We start from the raw sequence: 20427 nt of genomic DNA on the forward strand, positions 1-20427 counted from the left end.
CTGTTTCGGCCTCTTACTATGGCAGTGGAGTTCTTTCCCACTTCTCAGAAGAACAGTAGCGTAGATAAATGGCCTGCACTTCCGTATAATTTACAGCTATGTAGTATTGTAACAGTAACGGTAAGTTTGATTGCTCCGATAACACTTTCCAGGCGAGGAGTTTCTGCAGTACAAGAGTTGTACCATTCAAACATTGTTAGAAAAATCTTGGATTTTCATGTTCATCTCTTGCAGTGTATATAGCCTTTTTGAATTTCTGTCAAATCTGAAGGAATTTGACTGAAAATTTGAGAGTTGTTCGTTGTTAGATTAACCGCCCAAACATATGTCTATCAAAGTCAGCTAGGCGTATGCCTATGAGGCAAAACTACCTGAAATGATCAATGGTTGTGTCTGGGAGTCGACACGTTACTTGTATGAAGTTATACAGATAAAACAACTTCATCCCTTTCTCTGCCCTCGCCCATCCGTTTTGATGATTGATGCTGACAATGAATTGTTTGAGCTTGAATTGCCTACTAAAAATCTCTGCGGTTTGTTTTCTACTTGGAACCGTCAGCCAAGTTCATACTCTTCTTCCCTCTCTCTCTCTTGATATATATATATGTCAAGAGAGAGAGGGAGTGATACACACACAAATAGTAAAACAAGCCAACAACAAAAATAACAAAATTATTTTTGGAAGAGAAAGCCTCTTAATAAGATCATTTCAATCACAAATATTTCCCAATAATAGTTAATGATTGGTCAACACAATTTGTACCATTAAATAATTAAACAGTCTGCAAACCTTGCATTTGCGAGCAGTCCAGTGAGGCCGTCTTCTAGGACTGTAGAGATCGACGTCGTATACTCGTATAAAATGGGAATCAACCTTCTCATTGTTTATTTGTTAGAGGATACCTTTGCTCGCATTATTTATTTCAAATACTTTGAAATTTTGTCCAGTTATAGTGCAATTCCAATCGTTATCATATCCCTCAAAAAATACATATAATTAATCTTGCGATTCTTTTCAGCTTAATTTATGTGGTGCTGACTACCCGAATGGGGCACAGCAAGATTCGGAGCCGAACCCACAAGTTACAATACAGGGCCATGATGATGATGAGGTCCAATGTCAGGATCCTCCACTGGAACGACATGCATCCCTCTTCCTTCCTTGACCTTATCCCAAGTGGCAACTCCATGTGGACACTAAGGGGGAGCTCCCATCATCACGAGTTGGATCGCCATGGCTGCCGCTTCCATGTGTAACTGCATGCTGCGCCTGCAAGCAACGCCGGCTCCTCCTCCCTATCTCCACTATAGAAACGGTCAGAGAATCCTCTGTTAAGCCATCTATGAACTCCTATTCTGGGATTGCGTTCATCCTGTTCTTTGGAACTTCATATTTTCAATAATAAGGAAAATGACTGAAATGTTTTTGGTACATTAAACCTTTGTACTTCCAAAGTTGCATGTCAACCTTGCTGCTTTTGATTTTTTCCGGAAGGAAAAGAATTCGACAAAGTCTTTTAATTGCGTCGACCTTCTATGACATAAAATGCATACAGAATGTTGAACTTTAGAGGGCAGACCTGCTTTAAAGGTTGGTGTCATGGAGCTGCGTATCGATTTCTTGATCTTCTGAAATGGGTTTTGCTGTGTTTTTTTGTTAAGGTGATCCAAAGGGTAAGAACGAGCAACTTCCTTGTCAAAGCAGGATGTACAGAAATGGGAAGACGAAACTGAAGGCGGCTCCGTAATTCCATTATTCTGCTTTTAGTTTTATATGTTGGGAGATGACTAATAAGGGGGTGAGTAGGGAGGAATTTTATCTCATTCCCATTTTCTGTTCTTTTCTCTCCGAAGAGTTTTTGTTGGGGAGGAAGAAGAGAAGAACAAGAGTAGGCGTTTGATGCTTCAGATCCTCTTCTCTGCGATCCCCTTGGCTTCTGCCGTCGATCATTCCATGGCTGAGCCGTCCAGCCAAGGTCTCTCTCTCTCTCTCTCTCTCTCTCGCTCTCTCTCTCTCGCTCTCTCTCTCTCTCTCTCTCTCCACCCTAAAAAACGATTCACATAAAACAACAGTGGCCACGTTCCCTTTGGAAATTGAAATGCTCTGTTCCTCACATTCTTATCAGCAAAAGTTCGGCATTAAGAGGTGGCATTGAAGTCGCTGGACCTTTTAACGATAATGAGTAGGTGCTAATTTTCCTCCTGCACCTATGACTTAGAAAAATGGTACTGCATGGTCGACTGCACCTCATATAATATCTTCCATTTTTTATCCTGCCCGATCCTTGTTATATAGAAATTGTGTTGGGAACTTCATAAAGATGGTGTTACTCCTGTATGTTCCGCAGTGGTCGTGCCTTGTAACCAGTCATGCACATAGACTTAGAAAGAAGAGTATGAACTAGTGTGGGACTCTTGCCTGTTTGCAGTTTGAAGCTTAGCGCGCAAATATCTGAAAAACTCGGGTATTTGATTCTGTCAACAAACAGAGGGAAGAGGCATCGTGTTTCCCATCTGGTCTGGCCTTTGATAGCTGCACGTGCATGCTCTGCCCGGCACCATAAACATAGTGACATTGAGATTTGAAATTCTTGCATAATCTGAGTTCCGTTGATTCGGTTTTACGTATTTGCAGGTGCTGAACAGTACCAGCTTTTCACAGATGATACAGATAAGTTCTCGATATCGATACCTCCAGGTAAATAACGTTACCTGGTCTGATTTTATATGTTCTGCTTCAATTTGCAGATTGCTTACGGGAAAGGTTATCCCTGGGGATACTCCTAGATGCACAAATACATTGATACTAGGCAGCATAAAATTGAAGCAACTGAAACGCAGTTTTTGAAATTGGATAAAGATAATCAGATCACATATATGTGATGACTATTATTATGCAACAAACGTTAAGTATATGCTGTTAAACACGATACAGATATAAGTGAAGCTTTCTGTGCAGTGAGAACAATGCATCTCTAAATAGTTAACTCGTAACAATTGTATGGGTAAATTTGTGATATATATATATATATATATATATATATATATATATATATATATAACTGAAATGCTTGAGGTAAGACTTACAACTGAGGTTGATGTGCAAGTATTCATGTGAAGGGTGTCAGAGTTGAAGAACCTGGATCAAGGTCCGAACCCTACCATTCTGCTGGCTAAGCTTTCCCATGGTGTTGTCCTTGTAAGGCTCAGTAGTTGGTGCTTATGCCGGGTACTTCTTAAAGAGTTCCTCATGATCAGACAAAAGGCATCCAAAAATAAAATTCATTTAAATCAACAAACAGTGACATGGTGAAAAATGTGTATTGTGGTGTCTAACAATAGATTGTAGGCCACAGGCCTGGCTTCTGTTATTCAGATAAGCTTTCAAACTTCATGTTGGTAAAGTTTCCAGATTGAAGATTGGATTCCTCAATTATGGACTTACATTTGTTACAGAAGCCAGTATCATTTTATGCAGATTGGCTTGTGGGTCAAGGAGAAGCTGATGCGAGCCGGACTATTGTTGCATTCTTTCCTAAGGGCAACACGAGCTCCAGTGGTATTTGTGCTTTGTGTACAACACATTTTTCTCTTCTTGTTGTTGTTTCTGTTTTCTTTGGATACCCCTTGAAATTCAAGTACAATCTGATGTAAATTTGAGCAGTTAGTGTGTTAATTACTGGTCTTAGCCCTGATTTTACAAGACTGGAGTCCTTTGGCAATGTTGATGCCTTTGCTGAGAATCTGGTGAGTGGGATTTTCTAGTTGCAAGATTTTGTCATATTACCGACCTGAGTCAAATTACCAATGCCACCTTAACTGAAATCATCACCAGATTGGTAGCTTGGACAGAAGCTGGCAGAGACCTCCTGGAGTGGCTGCAAAGCTGTTAGACTCAAAAGCGAAGAATGGTATGCTCCTTCGTGTAGTGTTCTTAGTTTTCTTTTTCCTATTACTGGTGGACCAATATTTTTTGAAAGCTTGTTACTAAGGAAAAGGATACAGGAACCTTAGTTCCATACCTATCTGTCTTAAATTATTGCTCGATTTAGTGATCTTCTTAATTAGAGAGATGTGTGTCTATGGCATATGGAGGTTTCTGGAATAAGACAGTTGGACAAGCAACAAACTGAAAATAGCAATAGCATGTAAATTTTAATAAAGAAATCTCAACATCTTGTATAAAAAGTAGTGCTTGTAATGGTTTGATTCACAATAATTTGTATTTGATCGCATTTCCTGAGAAAATTTAGATTTCCTCTGCTGGTTTTACATCATTATATTGCATATTTTTTAATCACTGTAGCAATGACTATAACTGCAGGTTGGTCATTACAAAAAATGCAAATTTATAATTGATTTGGAAGGGTTTCAGCATCAATCTCTCTCTCTTTCTCTCAAGCCCAACACACCCCCCCCTCCCCCCCCCCCCCCCCTTCCTTCCATGCACAGGCACACACATAAGCAGAAAGGGGAAATGGAAAATTGAGTAACTTTATACTGTTGAACATATATGTGTTTTTTAAGATCTCAATTTTTCTACCTGTTGTTCTGCTTTCCTAGCTTCAAGATCATATCGAGCATCTTCTGTATAAGTTTTTATGCCATGCTATCCTACAATAGTGGAAGTTGTGCTGGCCGGTTGACCAACTAAGTAATATTTTCTTCCAATCAGCTGTCGAGTAACCGATTTGATAAATCCATCTAGATTGAATAAGTGGAATGCACAGAGATTATTTGGTACTGCAGATGTCTAAGGCCACTAAAATTTCTTTTAGTTACTCTGATAACCTTGTTGAATAAGTGCCAATGACTACTTTTTTTTTAATCAGTATATATTCTGCATGAATAAAAAGGTTCTTTATGTCTATGGATACCATATGGACATGCTGGTGTACTTCTATACAAAGTTATGAAAAGGCATCTAGTTTATAAACCATCTAAAGTAGAAACACATCTATAATGTTCATGACATACAATTTATGTTTAATGAGATCAAATTTGTTTTTCAGTGTAATAAAGATTTAAACTATAGAGACAACTTTCAAAAGTAAATATAGAATGAGAATATAGCGCTAGGTATCAGTGTATTAGTAGGTAACTCATTTGCTGCTGCATCCCTACTTCCCAGAGAATTCAGGAGAGAAATGCTTTAAAAAAAAAACAATCACTTTTCTTTGAGCTCAGTGCTGCGATCAGTGAAATACAACACAACATGAGTCGCCAAACTAGAGCACCTTGTTAATCACTAGCCATCATAAGATAGGGAATGATCTATGCAATCCCAGATCTACCAAGAAAAATAGAAACAAAGGGCCAGGTGGAAGATTAAATGCATGCAATATTGTTTTCTTTAGATTTTTGAAGCAACATATTTTGTCTTAATTATATGATAGCAATTCGATTGTTGGTTAATAACCTTCTGGTTTCAACGATTAATTTGTTCATTGGTGCCCTTCTGATTATCCAGCACCTTTTATGGCAGGTTTCTACTACATAGAGTATTCCTTGCAGAACCCAGGAGAAAGCCTTAAGCATATATACACTGCCTTGGGTATTTCATCGAATGGTTGGTACAACAGACTTTATACAGTAACTGGTCAGGTATGTCGATGAAATTGGTCTTCCGTTGGCTATAACATTTGCTAATTTTGGAGTACCTTGATATGCCTGATATAGATAAAAAAGAAAAGTTCTCTGTTATTGACTTAAATAATTGGTGATCAGAATAATGCGAGAGCACTACTTAACCAAGTAACTAGTTCCAGTTATTGGGTTCAACATCTCTTCTCGACTGAAACATTTTAATTTTTTCAATGTTTTATCTGGAACGATCTGATAATGCATTCAACCTCTTACCTTATTAGACTGATAATGCATTCAACCGCTTACCTTTTTTTCCAGTTTTTTGAGGAAGACTCAGAAAAATATGGATCGACAATTCAAAAGGTGAGGTGCATATAAACTTAAAAAAAACTTCTCCTGAAGTTTTCTAAAATGTGTCGACCTTTTTGGGTGTTATTCCGCAGTTTGACTATAGAAATAGAAAAAGGAAAAAGAAAAAAAGCGAGAATCCAACCTCAAGTGAAGAAAGACTCATTAATGTTTCTTGATGTTTCAGTCCGTTTCGTCATTCAGATTTATCTGAGGCGTAAAGACTCCACGGCTTCTATTAGTATTGTTCTTCTGCACAAGAAAGCAGTGTAGCATGGTTTCCTGCTGATTGCATAGTATTGTTCTTCTGCACAAGAAAGCAGTGTAGCATGGTTTCCTGCTGATTGCATCTAGCAGTTGCACAATGTGGCCTTATTTTCAGGCATTTATCCAAGCTTCTGTGCTTTTCCTTTTCAGATGTATAAACTTTTGATTAAAAGTAAGTATTAGTTTCATTTTGCTTTGAGAATTGCTTATGCCATACGCAAAAAGGAAGAGACTCAGAGAATGGGAGATGTTTTTGTAAAAAAGATGAGATTGCGCGTAACAAGCTTTTGATATTCGACAGCTCCCTTTAAAAACTGATGAACAGCTTAATCTGCCATTGAAAACCACATTTCTCCATTCTGCCCTGCCATTAGTGGGGCTTGGTAGCTGCCAATGATCCACTAATTCTTGGGAAGAGAAACATGTCAGCAGGTTGCACTTTTTCCAGCTTGCTTTTTTACATTAAAAGTATTGAAGAGCCATCTGCTAAAAATTCAAAGTTCAGAAATTATCATATAGAAACCGAATATTGACCTTTACATCCTATAAAGCAACACAACTATGTTGAAACAAAAAAAGGAAAAAATAAGGCCTGGCAAACTTTTGCCCTCAATGGGTGTAGGGTAGTAGATCGTTAACTGCATGTTGCCATTGCCAGTTAGATTACTTTCCTATATCTTCTGAAATAAAGTATAAAGTGTGACATCCAATTGAAAGTGTACTAACACTAGTGCGCATCGAATAAAAGGTGTACTTTTCCAAGTGGTAGGCATGGTAAGGAGGAGGAAGCGCTTCGGCAGACTTTTCCAAGCGGTAGGTTGTAATCCTCTAGTTCTTTGGAAATGAAAAAATGTATGGATGCTTTAGTTTTCTCAAAGCCCTACGCTTTGCAAGTGTTTTGCGGGCGACATGACATTGCTTCGCTTTACCTTTGTCCTCGAATTTTGTGCCAATAGGAGAAAGCGTTTCAATGTCCCTGCCCTCCGAATCTCCGACGGGACGTTGGGATCCCCTTGACTATCAGGGCTTCGCTGCGGTTTAACAAGTTTTCACCTTCTCGATAGAGAAAGGAAGACTCGGATTCCACAGTTCTTTCTTCCATGCTAATTGGGCCTCTTGTTATAAAATTTGCAGATATTGAATCAGAGGGCACTCTTATTTTACGTGAATGCACGAATAGCTTGTTTCGCGGGATAACTTTGAATTCTATGGGGACAGAGGAATCTGATTTTGTCCATGTCACGTCATAAGCAAAGCCCTGTGCTTTGCGAGTATTTTGTCTTTGCTTGTGATGTGATTGCACAAAGCACTTGCTTTTTAAACTTTTTAAAGACGGCTCCGTTACCAAAATTTTTTGAAATTTGTTATTTTTAGTTTTCATATTTGTTTTGTTCAGTTTTTTCAAACAAATTTATTTTTGAAAATATTTTTTACCAATTAACCAGTGCGGTACCCGGCCTGATTTGAGCCTGCCGTAGGCCTTAAATTGGGCATTGGGCTGGCAGGAGTCTACCCAATGACTTCTTTTAATATTATTTTATTTAGAATATTATAATTAATATATATATTGTTAATTAATTATATTTATATATTACAAAAAAAATATTATAATTGGGCCAGTCTGGTTAGGCGGAACTTCAGGTTGAGGTTGCAAGCAATCAGTTCGGAGCTGCAGAGCCCAACTTTTATAGGGCCGACCCCATGCCCAACCCCAAAATCATATCCAATTCACCTGAAATTCTTGAATAGGTGCTTCGCCAAATCAGGAGTGATTTAATGTACAAAATGATTTTTACAGCATTGACTCTCTCTCTCTCTATCTCTCTCTCTCTCTCTCTCTCTCTCCCCGTTTTTACGTTACAGCTATGGGAATAACTATGTAATCTAATTATTTCATATTGAAAGTCCTAATTTGTTGTATATTTATTTAGTTGCGTACACCATGCAAGTATTACTGTTTAAGTTCCAGAGATTTAAGTTAGGGATCAACTCGAATATACTAATAATAAACATTTAGTTAATCCAATTTTATTTTATTACATTTTTTTTCAAAAAATAAAGTAAGCCTTACAACTAAACAAAAGGATTTAGATAAATCAAAGTACTTAAATGCAAAAGAATATACGAACAAGTGTTTACACATTTACAATAAACGTTTGTCTTAGTTAGTATAATAAACTCCACACACACACACACACACACACACATATATATATATATATATATATATATATATATATATATATATATATATATAGAGAGAGAGAGAGAGAGAGAGAGAAAGAGAGAGAGAGAGAGATCTTCAATGGGACCCAAAAGTGGGATCACCAAGGATATGGACGAGCTTATGACATGTGCATGGTACTCATGCACTTTCGATGAGTCTGGCCAGTAATATTGAACCCATGAAATCACCGAAGAGATTTTTTCCTGATCATGACCGTATAACCAGCAAAAAGAAAAATAGTGGTTCAATATATATGTATTATGTGCCTTGCATTTATTATGTGCGATTCTTTTTGGTAATTTAATTCGTGTATTCTTTTGAATTAAGATATATTGTTCGATGGAAATATTACACATTAAAGCTGGAACTCTCCAAAATTTGATGAAATTATTGGCAGGTACCAGACATACATAATCAAACAGTTTAGAACACCAATATGTAAGTAAAAGAATTTTATGGGAACATGTGGGCAGCTGTCGACATGTGCCCGCAAGTGGTTCTCCCATTGTCTCTCGCTATGCAAGCACGAGATGCGTCATCTTGGCACCATTCTTGGAATGCCATTTTTCAGTCGCTTCGCGCACGTTATTTAGATTAAAACCGGACTATCTTAATTTTAAATTAGAATGGCTATTAATGTTCAAATGCATCTTATTTGAGATGGATGTCTTTTTCTATGCATTTAATAATGCTTTTGTTGGATCATTTAGCATCTCTTTCAAGACATCGGAAGCAACATTTATAGACAATGTCAATCGAAATGTAACCAGTGTATTAGCTCCAGGTGCCAATATTATATAATAAACACTAAAAATAATAAACAAGCTAGTAAAATTTGAGGCATCATTTTAAAAAAAAAAATTTGTATAGAATTAAAGAAAGTAATATGAATATTTCATCCTATCATCCAACCAAAGCTCCCTCCAACCTCTCATTTTCTTAGGGTATAGGGGGCCAGCCAAAGCTCCCCCAACCTCTCATTTTCTTAGGGTATAGGGGGCCAGCTGTTCATGTATCGGGGAGCGGCCCCTACTTACCTTTGACTTATACGTTGGTTACCTCTTGTTTGCAGCATAAACAGTTAATTTTTAGGAGATTTGAAATAAAAACTAGCTGCTTACCAACCTCAAGCCACCCTGTTAGTTGCACCAATTCCCTTAGAAACAAAACAAGTTAAGGATCAAGGAGATTTATGAGCAACTAAATTTTGAACTTCTTAGTTACCATTTTGTTTGCATAGCACAAGGACAAAAAGAATACTTTGTGTGCAACATCTTCCGCTAGCTAGATCAAACTAGTACTTCGTCCATTTGTTCATTCTCATATTTTGTCTAATGTTTGATTACATGCATGTGTTCCATGTTTAGACAACGTTTTGTGTTTGAATGGAGGAACGTCAAGCTAGACACCACTTTGCTTATAACAACATGAATACATGCCAAAATTAGTAGGCAGTATGTCTTTAGATAAAAAAAAATTAACACGTGAAAATTTTGAAATTTAATTTCCGTGTGGTAAAATCTTCTTTTGCATTCACAAAAAATTGCTGGGTCTCATGATCAGTGATCACATAACCGGTTGAAATAGTCGAAACGACACAACTTATAGAGCGTGTTTGTGATTCACTTAAAAAGTTTGATAAAATAAATAATATGAATTACGCTTTAAATTGCTTTTCCCCAGTAAATAATTTTTTTATAAGGCCAAACGTTGGTGCCATTCTTCTATAGACATTTTAAAAAGTGTTAAATGCATGTAAATCATATACGGCTTCCTTCAACAATGGAAATATCAAAACTATAAAGTATAATTCAAGTATCACAATGGATGTGAATTTTTACATAGAAAGTAGAGAGAAAAGAAAGTAGAGAGAAAGAGAAAGAGAGTGTGTGTAGATGGTAGCTGGAGCAGGGCTAATGGAAAGCTAGAATGAGTTGCGTGCACGCTTTGCAATAAGTATGCACTGCACCAAAGGAAAGTGGGGATATTTTTGAAATCTCTCTATTCTACAGCTCCTATTATTTAGGAGCGATCTTTCAAAATCCTTGTAAAGAAACCATATAAATATGAGGGAACATATTTTATTGAGAAACCATATAAATATGAGGGAACATATTTTATTTTATTGATTTTAAGGTCGATGAACTTCCGTAGGTAAAGAAAACTTCCGTAGGTAAAGAAAACACCCATGTTAATCCTTTTGGAGCACTTTTCTATTATGGCTTTACGTTTTTCAACGTACCCCTCCCTGTTTCATTTTTTTTTTTTTGGAAGCTCCCCTCCACCTCTTTGGCGACTCCTTGCAGGCTGGTAGGGGACGGGAGGCCACAGCTAAGCTTGGGCATCGGTTTAGCTTAATAACTAGTTGGGCTTGGGTTGACCCGACATCCAAAAACTGGGCCTGGGCTCAGCTCGACTCGAAAAACTCAAGCCTCAGCTCGGCCCGATTAAATTTAAAAATATATTTTTAATATAAAATCATATATAAATATAATTAAAAAATAAATTATCGAACCTAAATCGAACTTAGCAAGCCCACCCAAGCCGGCCCGATAATGAGTCGGGCTGAGTACCGAGTACCTGACGGCTGCCGGCCCGATACCCAACCTTACCCTTACCCACCCCCTAAAAGAATAAAAGAATTTGAACCGTCCAATCTAAAGATGAAAGGGTTAAAAGAATTTGAACCGTCCAATCTAAAGATGAAAGGGTTCTACGGGCTGGCATCAGGGTGTGCGTGTGATGGGCCGTAGGATTGGTGATCTAAGTACTCTATATATAGGGGTTTTAATATTCAGGATGGTAAAAGAATGAAAGGTTTGTTCCTAAACAACAGTGATACAATAGCTTTATTGATAGTACATAATAAAGCAACTGTTTGTATTGTTTACAGTGTTTATATATATATAATTTTTCTGCCCAAATCAAGATGGAGAAAACGATAAATCCCCTCTCTCTTTCTTTCTTTTTATATATATAGTTCTTCTTATTACCTGGCCTCCTTTGGTTCTTCTGTTGCGTCACTCCCACCTCAGTCTCTTTGGTCCTTCTCCTCGTGTCGTTGCTTTTGCCTGGCTTCTTTTTGCTGGTCACATCAATACTTTTGACCACTTACAACGCCTCGGTATTAGTTTAGCTAACCAACGTCCCCTCTGTCTCGCTGCGGTTGAGTCTCGGGTTCACCTTTTTATTTCTTGTTCTTTCTTACAACAGATTCTTCAGAGACATCTTCTCATCATCGGAATCTGTAGCACGCCTTGTGCAAAGAGATATTCACTTTGCTATTTGGCTACGACGCCGTCCTTCGTCTACTATTGTGTGACTCTACTGTTTCGTTTGTCCACTCTTTCTCCATTTCTTTTATTATGCTACTAACTTGTATATTCACTTCTTATATTTTGTTTTTGCGATTTGTTTTTGTACTTAAAAATAACTTTTTGTCCTTCAACTTTGTTATATATTTTCATTTTATCAATATGAACTCTAATATAGCTTCCTGTTAACGTCTGTCATGATTAGGTCTTTTACCCTGTCTTTACACCTTTTTATAATCTTTGTGGTTTTGGTCCGAGCTCTTTAGAAAATAACACCAATCATGAGCGCACAAATGTATATTCTCTCTCAAAAACTTGAATGGGAATCGGATGAATGTGTTACGCGTTCTCTGCTGGTCAAGAGCTGCTACCTGTTCACTCTTTTCTTGTGATACATCCCTCTCTCTCTCTCTCTCTCTCTCTCTCTCTCTCTCTCTCTCTCTGAGGCCGGACATGGAAGACGATCTAACCGATGGTGGGGGGGCTTTGGAAAGAAGAAGCAAGCCATGCAGTACAATAATCGCCACGCGCAAAGGCTCCCATTCTATCGCGAAACAAGCAGCTGCAGCCAAGTTCAGTCCATCATCACCAACTGTCAGAATTATTCACGTAGTTCCACCAGAAATCATCAAAACCGACCCTTGCAATTTCCGAGCACTTGTTCAGAAACTCACCGGCAAGCCTATCGGTCGTAGCCGTTGGACGAGACACAGAGCCACCGGTAAGCAGCAAATTCCTGCTCGGTCAGAGACAACAGCAGCAGCAGGACGAGAAGTACTTTCTCCTGCTGCACCGGACCTCAAACAGGATGAACATGATTCGTCGACGAAATCAACAGCGAATCCGTCCCTCTTCTTCAATAGTCTAGGCGATCTAGACAGCATCTTTGCCGACATTTCACAGACGGCTTCTTCTGATCATACCTCGCAATCATCCCCACTTCTTCCGCTGGACACCAACAACCATCACGCTTTCTAGTTAAACTGAGCCGCCATGCAAAATGCCATCGCTAATATATACCGACAATTGGATACTGACAGGCCTTCTACACGTTTCTCTACATATGTTAATGCAGATGGAGGGTGTTCTGTTTTGAGTTTGCCTGTCCAAGTTTGTAGGTTGATGGCCTGAAGCCGTTTCGTGTATTAAGGACAAGATAAAGTTCTCTCTTCATACTCCTTTTCATTTGATATGGGCACACTTTTCTTCTGTAACGTTTGTTTGCATTTTGGTTTTCTTCTTTCTTCATTTTTATAAGGTGGCTGAATGAGATAACTCAGACTGGTCGCAGTATCAGCAGGTAGCTTTTGAACTTTGCTTCTCTTTCGCCTGCTGGTGAAGATTTCTCCTTTCATAAAGGCAACTGCTAGCCTATTTAATATTCTCCGGAAACCATGGAAGGACACATAGCCTTGCCAACGAGAAATTTTATAGATCTTGATATATAGATGTAGTGTTATCAAAATTATTATTAGCATTCGCTACCAACTTCTCTTATTTGTTTGAAAATTAATTGAACTTTAAACTCTGCTCCCAATGAAGTCATACATGGTCGTAGCCGTTAGCAACATCATGTTTTTGCTCTCTTCTGTTTGTTTCCTTTAATTCCGGATAATTTAACTAGTTAGTTAAATTTCTAACTCCTACAAATTGTCCTTTATGCGTCCAACAAATGGTGATAAGCGAAGTAGCTTTTAGATTTTGAATCGTAAATATCACGTCTGTACAGTTAAATTTTGAGACGAAACGTATTAGTTGTGAAACATCACTACATCTCATCGATCTTCCAAGGACACATAAAATAAGGAGAAGAGGTTAATTTGTTGCAAATATATACCCATTTAATGAAGCACATGCCACACATGGAACTGAAAGAGGGCATTTGATCATTGAAACTCTGTGTCGTTAATTTGTAAGTAAAGAATAAGGTACACCAAACACAGAATAATTTGTTCTTGCGTTTTGAAAGAAGAAAAAATCACATTTTCCCACGATCCATCTCCATCTGCATATCGAACAGCCTGCCTATATCAACCAAGAGAGCTTGCATCAGGCAGAAGGGCATCCTCTCTTTGCCGTACCTCTTTCTCTCTTTCTTGCAGAGGTGGATATATTGCTTTAAATTCAGCAAAAAAAAAGACATTATCACAACCTCTTCTCTTAAAAAAAACATGATATTCCTTCAAGCACATGCTCCAAAAAACCAGTACTCTTCCAAATAAATGCTAGCATGGTGTCTCTATAAGGATCTTTGAGAGGGTTTGCATGATGGACGGGTAAGAGTTGGTTGGCGGCCATATCTAGTTTGAACTTTCAAGACATTAACTTTTTGTGTTGTAAAAAAGGTACACATATATACAAGTCAAGTATATCGAAGTATAAAGGAAGCAATACCCCAAGACGGAGCACAGACTGGGTACCCTCGAGGGATGAAGGGAAGGCTGAAGAGAGGGATGAAGGGAAGGCTGAAGACTTCGGCTCACTTGTGGGGCAGTATAATAAAATACTCTTGCTCACCCAACCAAGTGTCTCTCTATAAGGATATTCTATACTAGTAGTTTATCATTTAGGACAATCAGACACTGGTCAAGCCATTAGAAGGGACAAGCCTAAGCAGTGATTGACGAACATATATAACAACATCTACACGACCATACAACTTAGTTAATAATATTATCTTGGAGCATTCCCGACCAATGTTACAATTCATTTGTCCTAGTATAATCTGTGTGTGCAATTATGGTGAAAATTTTGATTTGGTAGCAAAAGCTTCCTTCACCTAGCAAATGGGCATTCTTCGAGACCTACGTGTTTAACAAAGCCAACATGTTTAACAAAGCCAAAGACTGCTGCCGCACGAGGTGCCTCTCCCGAAACCCGTCCACTCTTAATAACATTGTTTTGGACAGCAAAAACAAAAAAGTGACCCTAGAAGGATCTGTTCTGCACGGCCTACCACGCTTTTGAAGAACTAACGGCCGATGTCCAAGGTCATAAGTTGGCAGGTAGACCATGACGCATGTTAACAACCATCACAAGGACACCATGCATCTTCTTGATCCTCCTGCAACAACCCTTCTTTCATTCTCTACCTACACGAAGGAATACACATCTACATGACATGGCCGTGATGCAATCAGGCACAACTGCCCCGGTTGAACTCGGTCATAAGAGTGCAGATTGTGTTGGCACAACTGTAATCACACATGCATGATTGCAGATTTTTAATCATTAGCACTATTAGAATTGTGTTGTGCAAAGAGCTTCACGATGTGCATGCAATTGGTTATCCATTTTCTACCATGAAGTCCTCTTTTTATGTACCACTAAAAGCAGGAGAACAACGGGACAAAAGTTTAGACAACATCAAGGGAGGAAAAAAAAAAATCCAACACTGAAGAACAAACACAAAACAACTTATTGCAAGGTCAGAAGAGAAACATATTGCATTAAGAACCATGCAATTGACAAGAATACATGATCAGAAATCATACTCATACTGTTTTGCATTCTGAACAAATATAACCTGTGGTAATTCTATCTTAACAAGGAAAGTCCCTCCAGCAAAAGAACATCACACAAGGCCAATCAAAAGAGCATTTCTCTTAAGTTTTATTCTTTCACCAGATGAGTTTGGAACCAAGTTTGTTTTCCAGTTAACCTCTGCTATTTTCATTCATCCATTCCTACTCTTCTACATAGCCAATATCTGGTGTCCTGGTTTTACGAAATGATAGAACTCCAGATCAGTAACACTGGTTCAAACATAAGATCAGTTCATGCAACTGTCCTTTGACAGAAAAAAAATTGTAAAACAATTTCCCAATCAAATTAGCATCAGAGAAATATTACAAATCAACAGAAAAAGATAACCTTTTGCTTCTACATAAAGGTCAAATATTACAAATCAACAGAAAAGATAACCATGACAGCCTGCCTAATATCCTGTGGAATGGAAGATCAAAAACATTATCAAGCCAAGTTTTACACTCAACTATGACATTGTTTAAATAACAAATTTTATGTATTTTTGGTGGGCTTTGTACTTTGTGGCATCCCATCGATTCAATGACATTTCAAACTTCTTCAAGAAAGTAGGTGGACTTTAACAGAGCATCAGGCTTACGTTTGAATTCAACATTCTCCTACCAGTAAGCTTCTGGCATCATTTTGTCAAATTCTTTGACAGGTAAGAAATGTCATTTTTTAGTGCAAGGGGATAATGTAACAGCTAACTGCAATAAAAATCACGACACAGTATCAGACCTCGACATTCACAGTTACATCCAAGAAAGGATGGATGGAACCTCTGGTCTTGAGAAAGTATCTGACATTCGAGCCTTATCATTATCTGCAAACGTATGAGAAGAAAGGTAAAAGATGCAGCCGTCACATCTCAAAGCACTACAATAGCAATTTACAACAAAAGGTTCAGCTTCCTCCACACCATAGAAAAACTCAACAAGGTATGCAGGTTCCTTATTAATAAGGAAAAATATAAACAGAAAAAAAATACAAATAAATAAGATTAAAAACGGTTTGCTGCATAAAGCAGCTTCTATTTAACCATAGTCCACTTTGATAGACAGATGAAGAATTACTGCATGTATAACTAAGCCAACTAAGGATGGATTTCTTCATCATGATGACAGCGATCCTTTGGAAAGAAACTCCTCTTACAGAAAACAACAGAGTGTGCACTTCTATTCATGTCCAATACCGATCAAATCCACAGAATCCCATAATGATTTTCTACAACAATAAAGCAGAGTTTTATCAACAGGGTCCACACATGGAAAAAGTTTGATTAGAACTTATTTCTAAATAAAATATAGAACATCCAACCAGTATTAGTGAAGGACAGTTATGTCAACTTATGGCAGTGCTGCTTCACTGTATTTTCATTACAATCATCATACAGACTGTCGTTAAAGAACTACATCACTGCCCAAACTGGTCTTTATGATTGCTAACAAGCATGTGTCTGCTAATGATTTCAATCCAATACCCTTGAGACTTGTAGCCTAATAAAAGCGCCGACAATATTATCAACACAGTCCACAGTCTAACTTTAATGTACTTGTGAACTATATAAGACGGAATTTCTTAGGCTACTCTTTAACCTAGTTTACAAGCTTCACATGTAGCTCATGATAATACAAGTAATCCACCGACATGAAAAATAAAATGGGAAGTGTAAAGATCCTTGCACTCTCTTGGCCTGAAGGAACAAAATGCTTCTCACAAAGTCCTCCCAAAAGACAGATGTCTACATAACTTTATAATGTAGGAGGACCATTCACATTAGGTAAGCAAGCTCCAGAAATGAGCTTCACCCAGTGGAGCTCAGTCTCAAATTGAAACTGAGCATGAACTGGCTTACTCAAAGAAGTCATGCTTTTCTCTACCGTAAGAAGAATTAAACACAAAACTACCACATCTCAATTATGTGCCATGCCTCTGTGTCCACTCCCTGTTCAGCATTAACATTGAAGATGCTATTCATATTTAAAGATTCATTGTGAGAACAAATTTTCTAATGTAACACCATATACTGACAAAACCATACTTCTTTCACACAAAAGTGCATGATGGGACTAAATCTTACGACTCTCCATATGCTTTAGTTGAGTTACTTAGAAAATGGTGACACTATGAATTAGGGAAGCTAGACAAAAAATACATCTCAAGAGAAGGAAATGGCTTTTCATATTTTAAGCGGTGTTCTTCCTTTATTCCTTCCCTGTTATTCTTTTCATACCCCCACATAAATGTTTATCTCTATTCTCTTTACTTCTTTCATTTTTCATATACTCTTTCTTATATTGCTTTGTTCAACTATGCATTGTTCTCTTGTTTCTATGTATTCCACTCATTTTTTAGTTTTTACTGTATTAATAGATGTGATTTTTTATTATGTAATTATAGTCATTTCTTAACTTATTTTAGCTATTTCTTATGCCTTCTAAGGACAACTAACTGATGTGATTTCTAAGCTCTTCTGAGCATCTATGTCACGTGGTTGCAGCCAAAGATTTACCAAGAAATCTACATTTCATGAGATTTTGTCTTCCCAATGTATAGCAGAGTTCGATTGCACATGACACTACTGTGCCTCCTGGTTTGCTTAGATGTCTATTCAAATGAACATGTCAATGTAACACTGTGGTTACTGAAGGTATGCCATCAATGCTTTTGTCCAGTCCATGATCATATACACTAAGGCCATTTTCCTGCTAGGGTGAAAGCAAATGACAGAAAAAAATGTTGGTGAAGATGAGAGTGTGTGGTATTTCATAATTTACCAAAATTTGCATCAAGCAAGATATGTTCGCTGAAAGCTTGAAGTTCATAACCTGCACCCTATGGCAAAGTTTAAAATAATTATAATGTTCATACTAGGATTCATAGGTTTAATGTTCTTGAATAAATGAAAAATCAGAAACACTTTTTTATTTCTTCATCCAAATAAGAGGTCATAGGTATTTACTGAAAATCTCAGTCTGAAATATATGGTAGAAAGGTTATTTATGGACAATTATAGGCAGTAGGAAGCAATGGTTCTCTGCTAAGTCCTCAGATCTAAACACTCTTGACAACATTACCACCTGTTCTTTTATAATACAGACGAGAAAGTGATTATATTAAACCAATTTGGAAAAGACAAAAATGCTTTGAGGAATATACTCAAGGATGTAGGAAGGAAAAAAAAAAAACAAGAAATATACCTGGAAGGAAGGCAGTAATAAACTAATGTCCCTCTCAGATTGCGTTATGAGAAAACAAATGAATTTAAAGTTTAAACTACAACATTACATGCTCAACTCCAGGTTATTAACTTAATCAACAAAAAAATCAATCTCCAAGGATTTAGACCCACAAATTCGTAGCATATATTTTAATATGGATAGAGGAAAATTTCTTAATCATGTTAAGTCTTAAAAGGCAATGCATCTCAAAAAACATTACAGGTTGGGCTGCGATTGGATTTGATACAATATGAAAATTTCAGATCCGGACAATTTGCAACACTGTACAGACAGAATAATATAAACTCCAAGAAGGATGGTGGAACGAAACTGGGAAAATGCTCTTCATTGCCGCAATTTATATTGCACCATCAGATAATGATCTAGTTGACACCACTTAATCTTTTTCATTGTCACAAATATCGCCGTTCTTCGAAAAAAAAGCAAAAAAGAGGGAAGACAAAGGAAAATGAGAAAAATGAAACAAACCTATATCAGAATACGAAGGGTAAATATGGGGATTACAAATTACATAACAGAACTTGCCAACAGTGCTATAGTGCTATTCACCGGAATATGACACAAGACTATCCATCGAGACATAACTATATTTACTTATTTTACTGATCGAACATTTGAATTTCACAAAGATAAGAACCCTACCCTTTAACTGTTGCTTCCCTCCTCTCTGATGGTAAACTCTCGACAAAACTTGGACTGCAGTAGTGATCCATCAACTACTTCATACTAACATTATTTGGATCAAGTGAAAAATATGTTTTCTAAAGCTGCAGCATGTTTTGGCGCAACTTTTTAATCTGCCTACTATTAAAATAAGAGTCGGTTAGTGCTAGCTTCTAAATTACCCTCCCTTCTTCTTCGAGGTAAACGAGGATGACCAGGGGATTCTGAAACGCGCATCGGTCCTCCCGGGATCCTCTACGCCTTCTGCTCTAAACCTGTTGAAGGGTAGGGCGCACTTCCGAAAGATTTTCAAGTTCCACCGGTAAGCGGGCATGAGAATAAGCATGTGAATACAATCGAGAAATGCAGCACCCTTTAAGCTAACTCTATTGGCACACTCCAACTAAATCACCAACAGAAAAATCGCAAGAAAAGTTAGGCCCATTGATGTCCCGCATCACAACCAAGTGGCCGAGAAGGACAGAGAAATGGAAGAAGAGCAGAGAAGCACAAGGAAGGCGGTGACCTACTATTCTCGATTACGAGTCCTCCGATGGAGGGGTGGCAGCACGTCGATCTTGGCGGTCCTCGTCCTCATCGTCGTCCAGGTCGTGGTCGGGGTTGGCTCGATCGAGGGCCTTCCTGCCACTGTCGAGGAAGGGCTTGAAGGCCAACTCCACTGCCATCCAGCCGAAGGCGAGCGCAGCGCAGACGATCCCTGCGGCTTTCATGCTGCTCTTCGACGCCTCCCGCTCCCTCAACCCGTCCTTCGCCATACTCTCTCAAGGGTTGCAAAATTCTCTAACTCTCCGGTATTGCAAATTAAATAGGCTACTGGGAGATGTGCCAACGCCCAATGGTCCCACGCCCTCACTCAAGAAGGGTGGGTTGAAAAAGGGGAACGAAAGGAAGAAAATGCTTTGTGGACGTGCAATTGAGAGGAGAAAACTAGCAATGATAGGAAAAAAAAAAGATTAAATTTTATTGTGTTTGAATGGGAGCGAACGACTGAATAAAGTAAAAACATGGGTATCATCAATTCAACGAAAACAAAAATATTTCAATAGGGAGGAAGGAAGGCAACAAAAAAGAAAAAAGATCGTTTGGATGTCTAATTAAAAGAAAAAAAAAGAGATGTTTCTAGTGTTTGAATAGGAAACTTAGAAATGAGGGAAAAGATAAAAGCAAATAAAAATTTATCTATCATCAAGTCTATGATTGAGAGGGAAAGAAAAAAAACATTGACTATTCC

General features: G+C 37.9%; 2 protein-coding genes and 1 long non-coding RNA gene across 4 annotated transcripts; 2 read left to right on the top strand and 1 right to left on the bottom strand.

Annotated features, from left to right (window-relative positions):
- Positions 1–1158: 1158 nt before the first annotated feature.
- On the top strand, positions 1159–6403 carry LOC116255485 (psbP domain-containing protein 3, chloroplastic). Its single transcript, XM_031631324.2, has 10 exons — positions 1159–1316; positions 1663–1744; positions 1855–1976; positions 2636–2698; positions 3479–3559; positions 3665–3747; positions 3836–3911; positions 5486–5604; positions 5905–5949; positions 6122–6403. The coding sequence occupies exons 1-10, from the start codon at positions 1235–1237 to the stop codon at positions 6146–6148; spliced, it is 780 nt and encodes a 259-aa protein (XP_031487184.1). The 5' UTR covers positions 1159–1234; the 3' UTR covers positions 6149–6403.
- Positions 6404–12195: 5792 nt separating this feature from the next.
- Positions 12196–12720, top strand: LOC116256634 (VQ motif-containing protein 18-like). The gene has a single exon (XM_031633025.1). It carries the CDS (start codon positions 12196–12198, stop codon positions 12718–12720), a length of 525 nt encoding a protein of 174 aa, XP_031488885.1.
- A 908-nt stretch (positions 12721–13628) lies between these two features.
- LOC126410161 (uncharacterized) lies at positions 13629–19724 on the bottom strand. 2 transcript variants are annotated; one of them, XR_007573664.1, is made up of 3 exons: positions 19706–19724; positions 16009–16093; positions 13629–13858 (listed from the first exon to the last, which is right to left on the bottom strand). It is a non-coding gene; the product is annotated as an uncharacterized LOC126410161 (long non-coding RNA). The 2 variants fall into 2 exon arrangements; XR_007573663.1 differs by having other exon boundaries at positions 19702–19720.
- Between the last annotated feature and the right edge of the window lie 703 nt (positions 19725–20427).

This window comes from Nymphaea colorata, chromosome 6 (assembly GCF_008831285.2).
Source record: "Nymphaea colorata isolate Beijing-Zhang1983 chromosome 6, ASM883128v2, whole genome shotgun sequence".
Classification (NCBI taxonomy): domain Eukaryota; kingdom Viridiplantae; phylum Streptophyta; class Magnoliopsida; order Nymphaeales; family Nymphaeaceae; genus Nymphaea; species Nymphaea colorata.

Excerpts from the sequence above, each read along its gene's own strand:
- LOC116255485 (XM_031631324.2), top strand. The coding sequence starts at position 1,235 with ATGGCTGCCGCTTCCATGTGTAACTGCATGCTGCGCCTGCAAGCAACG. Across the intron at positions 1,317-1,662 it reads CTATCTCCACTATAGAAACG|GTGATCCAAAGGGTAAGAAC; the intron begins GTCAGAGAATCC and ends TTTTTTGTTAAG. Across the intron at positions 1,977-2,635 it reads GGCTGAGCCGTCCAGCCAAG|GTGCTGAACAGTACCAGCTT; the intron begins GTCTCTCTCTCT and ends ACGTATTTGCAG.
- LOC116256634 (XM_031633025.1), top strand. The coding sequence starts at position 12,196 with ATGGAAGACGATCTAACCGATGGTGGGGGGGCTTTGGAAAGAAGAAGC.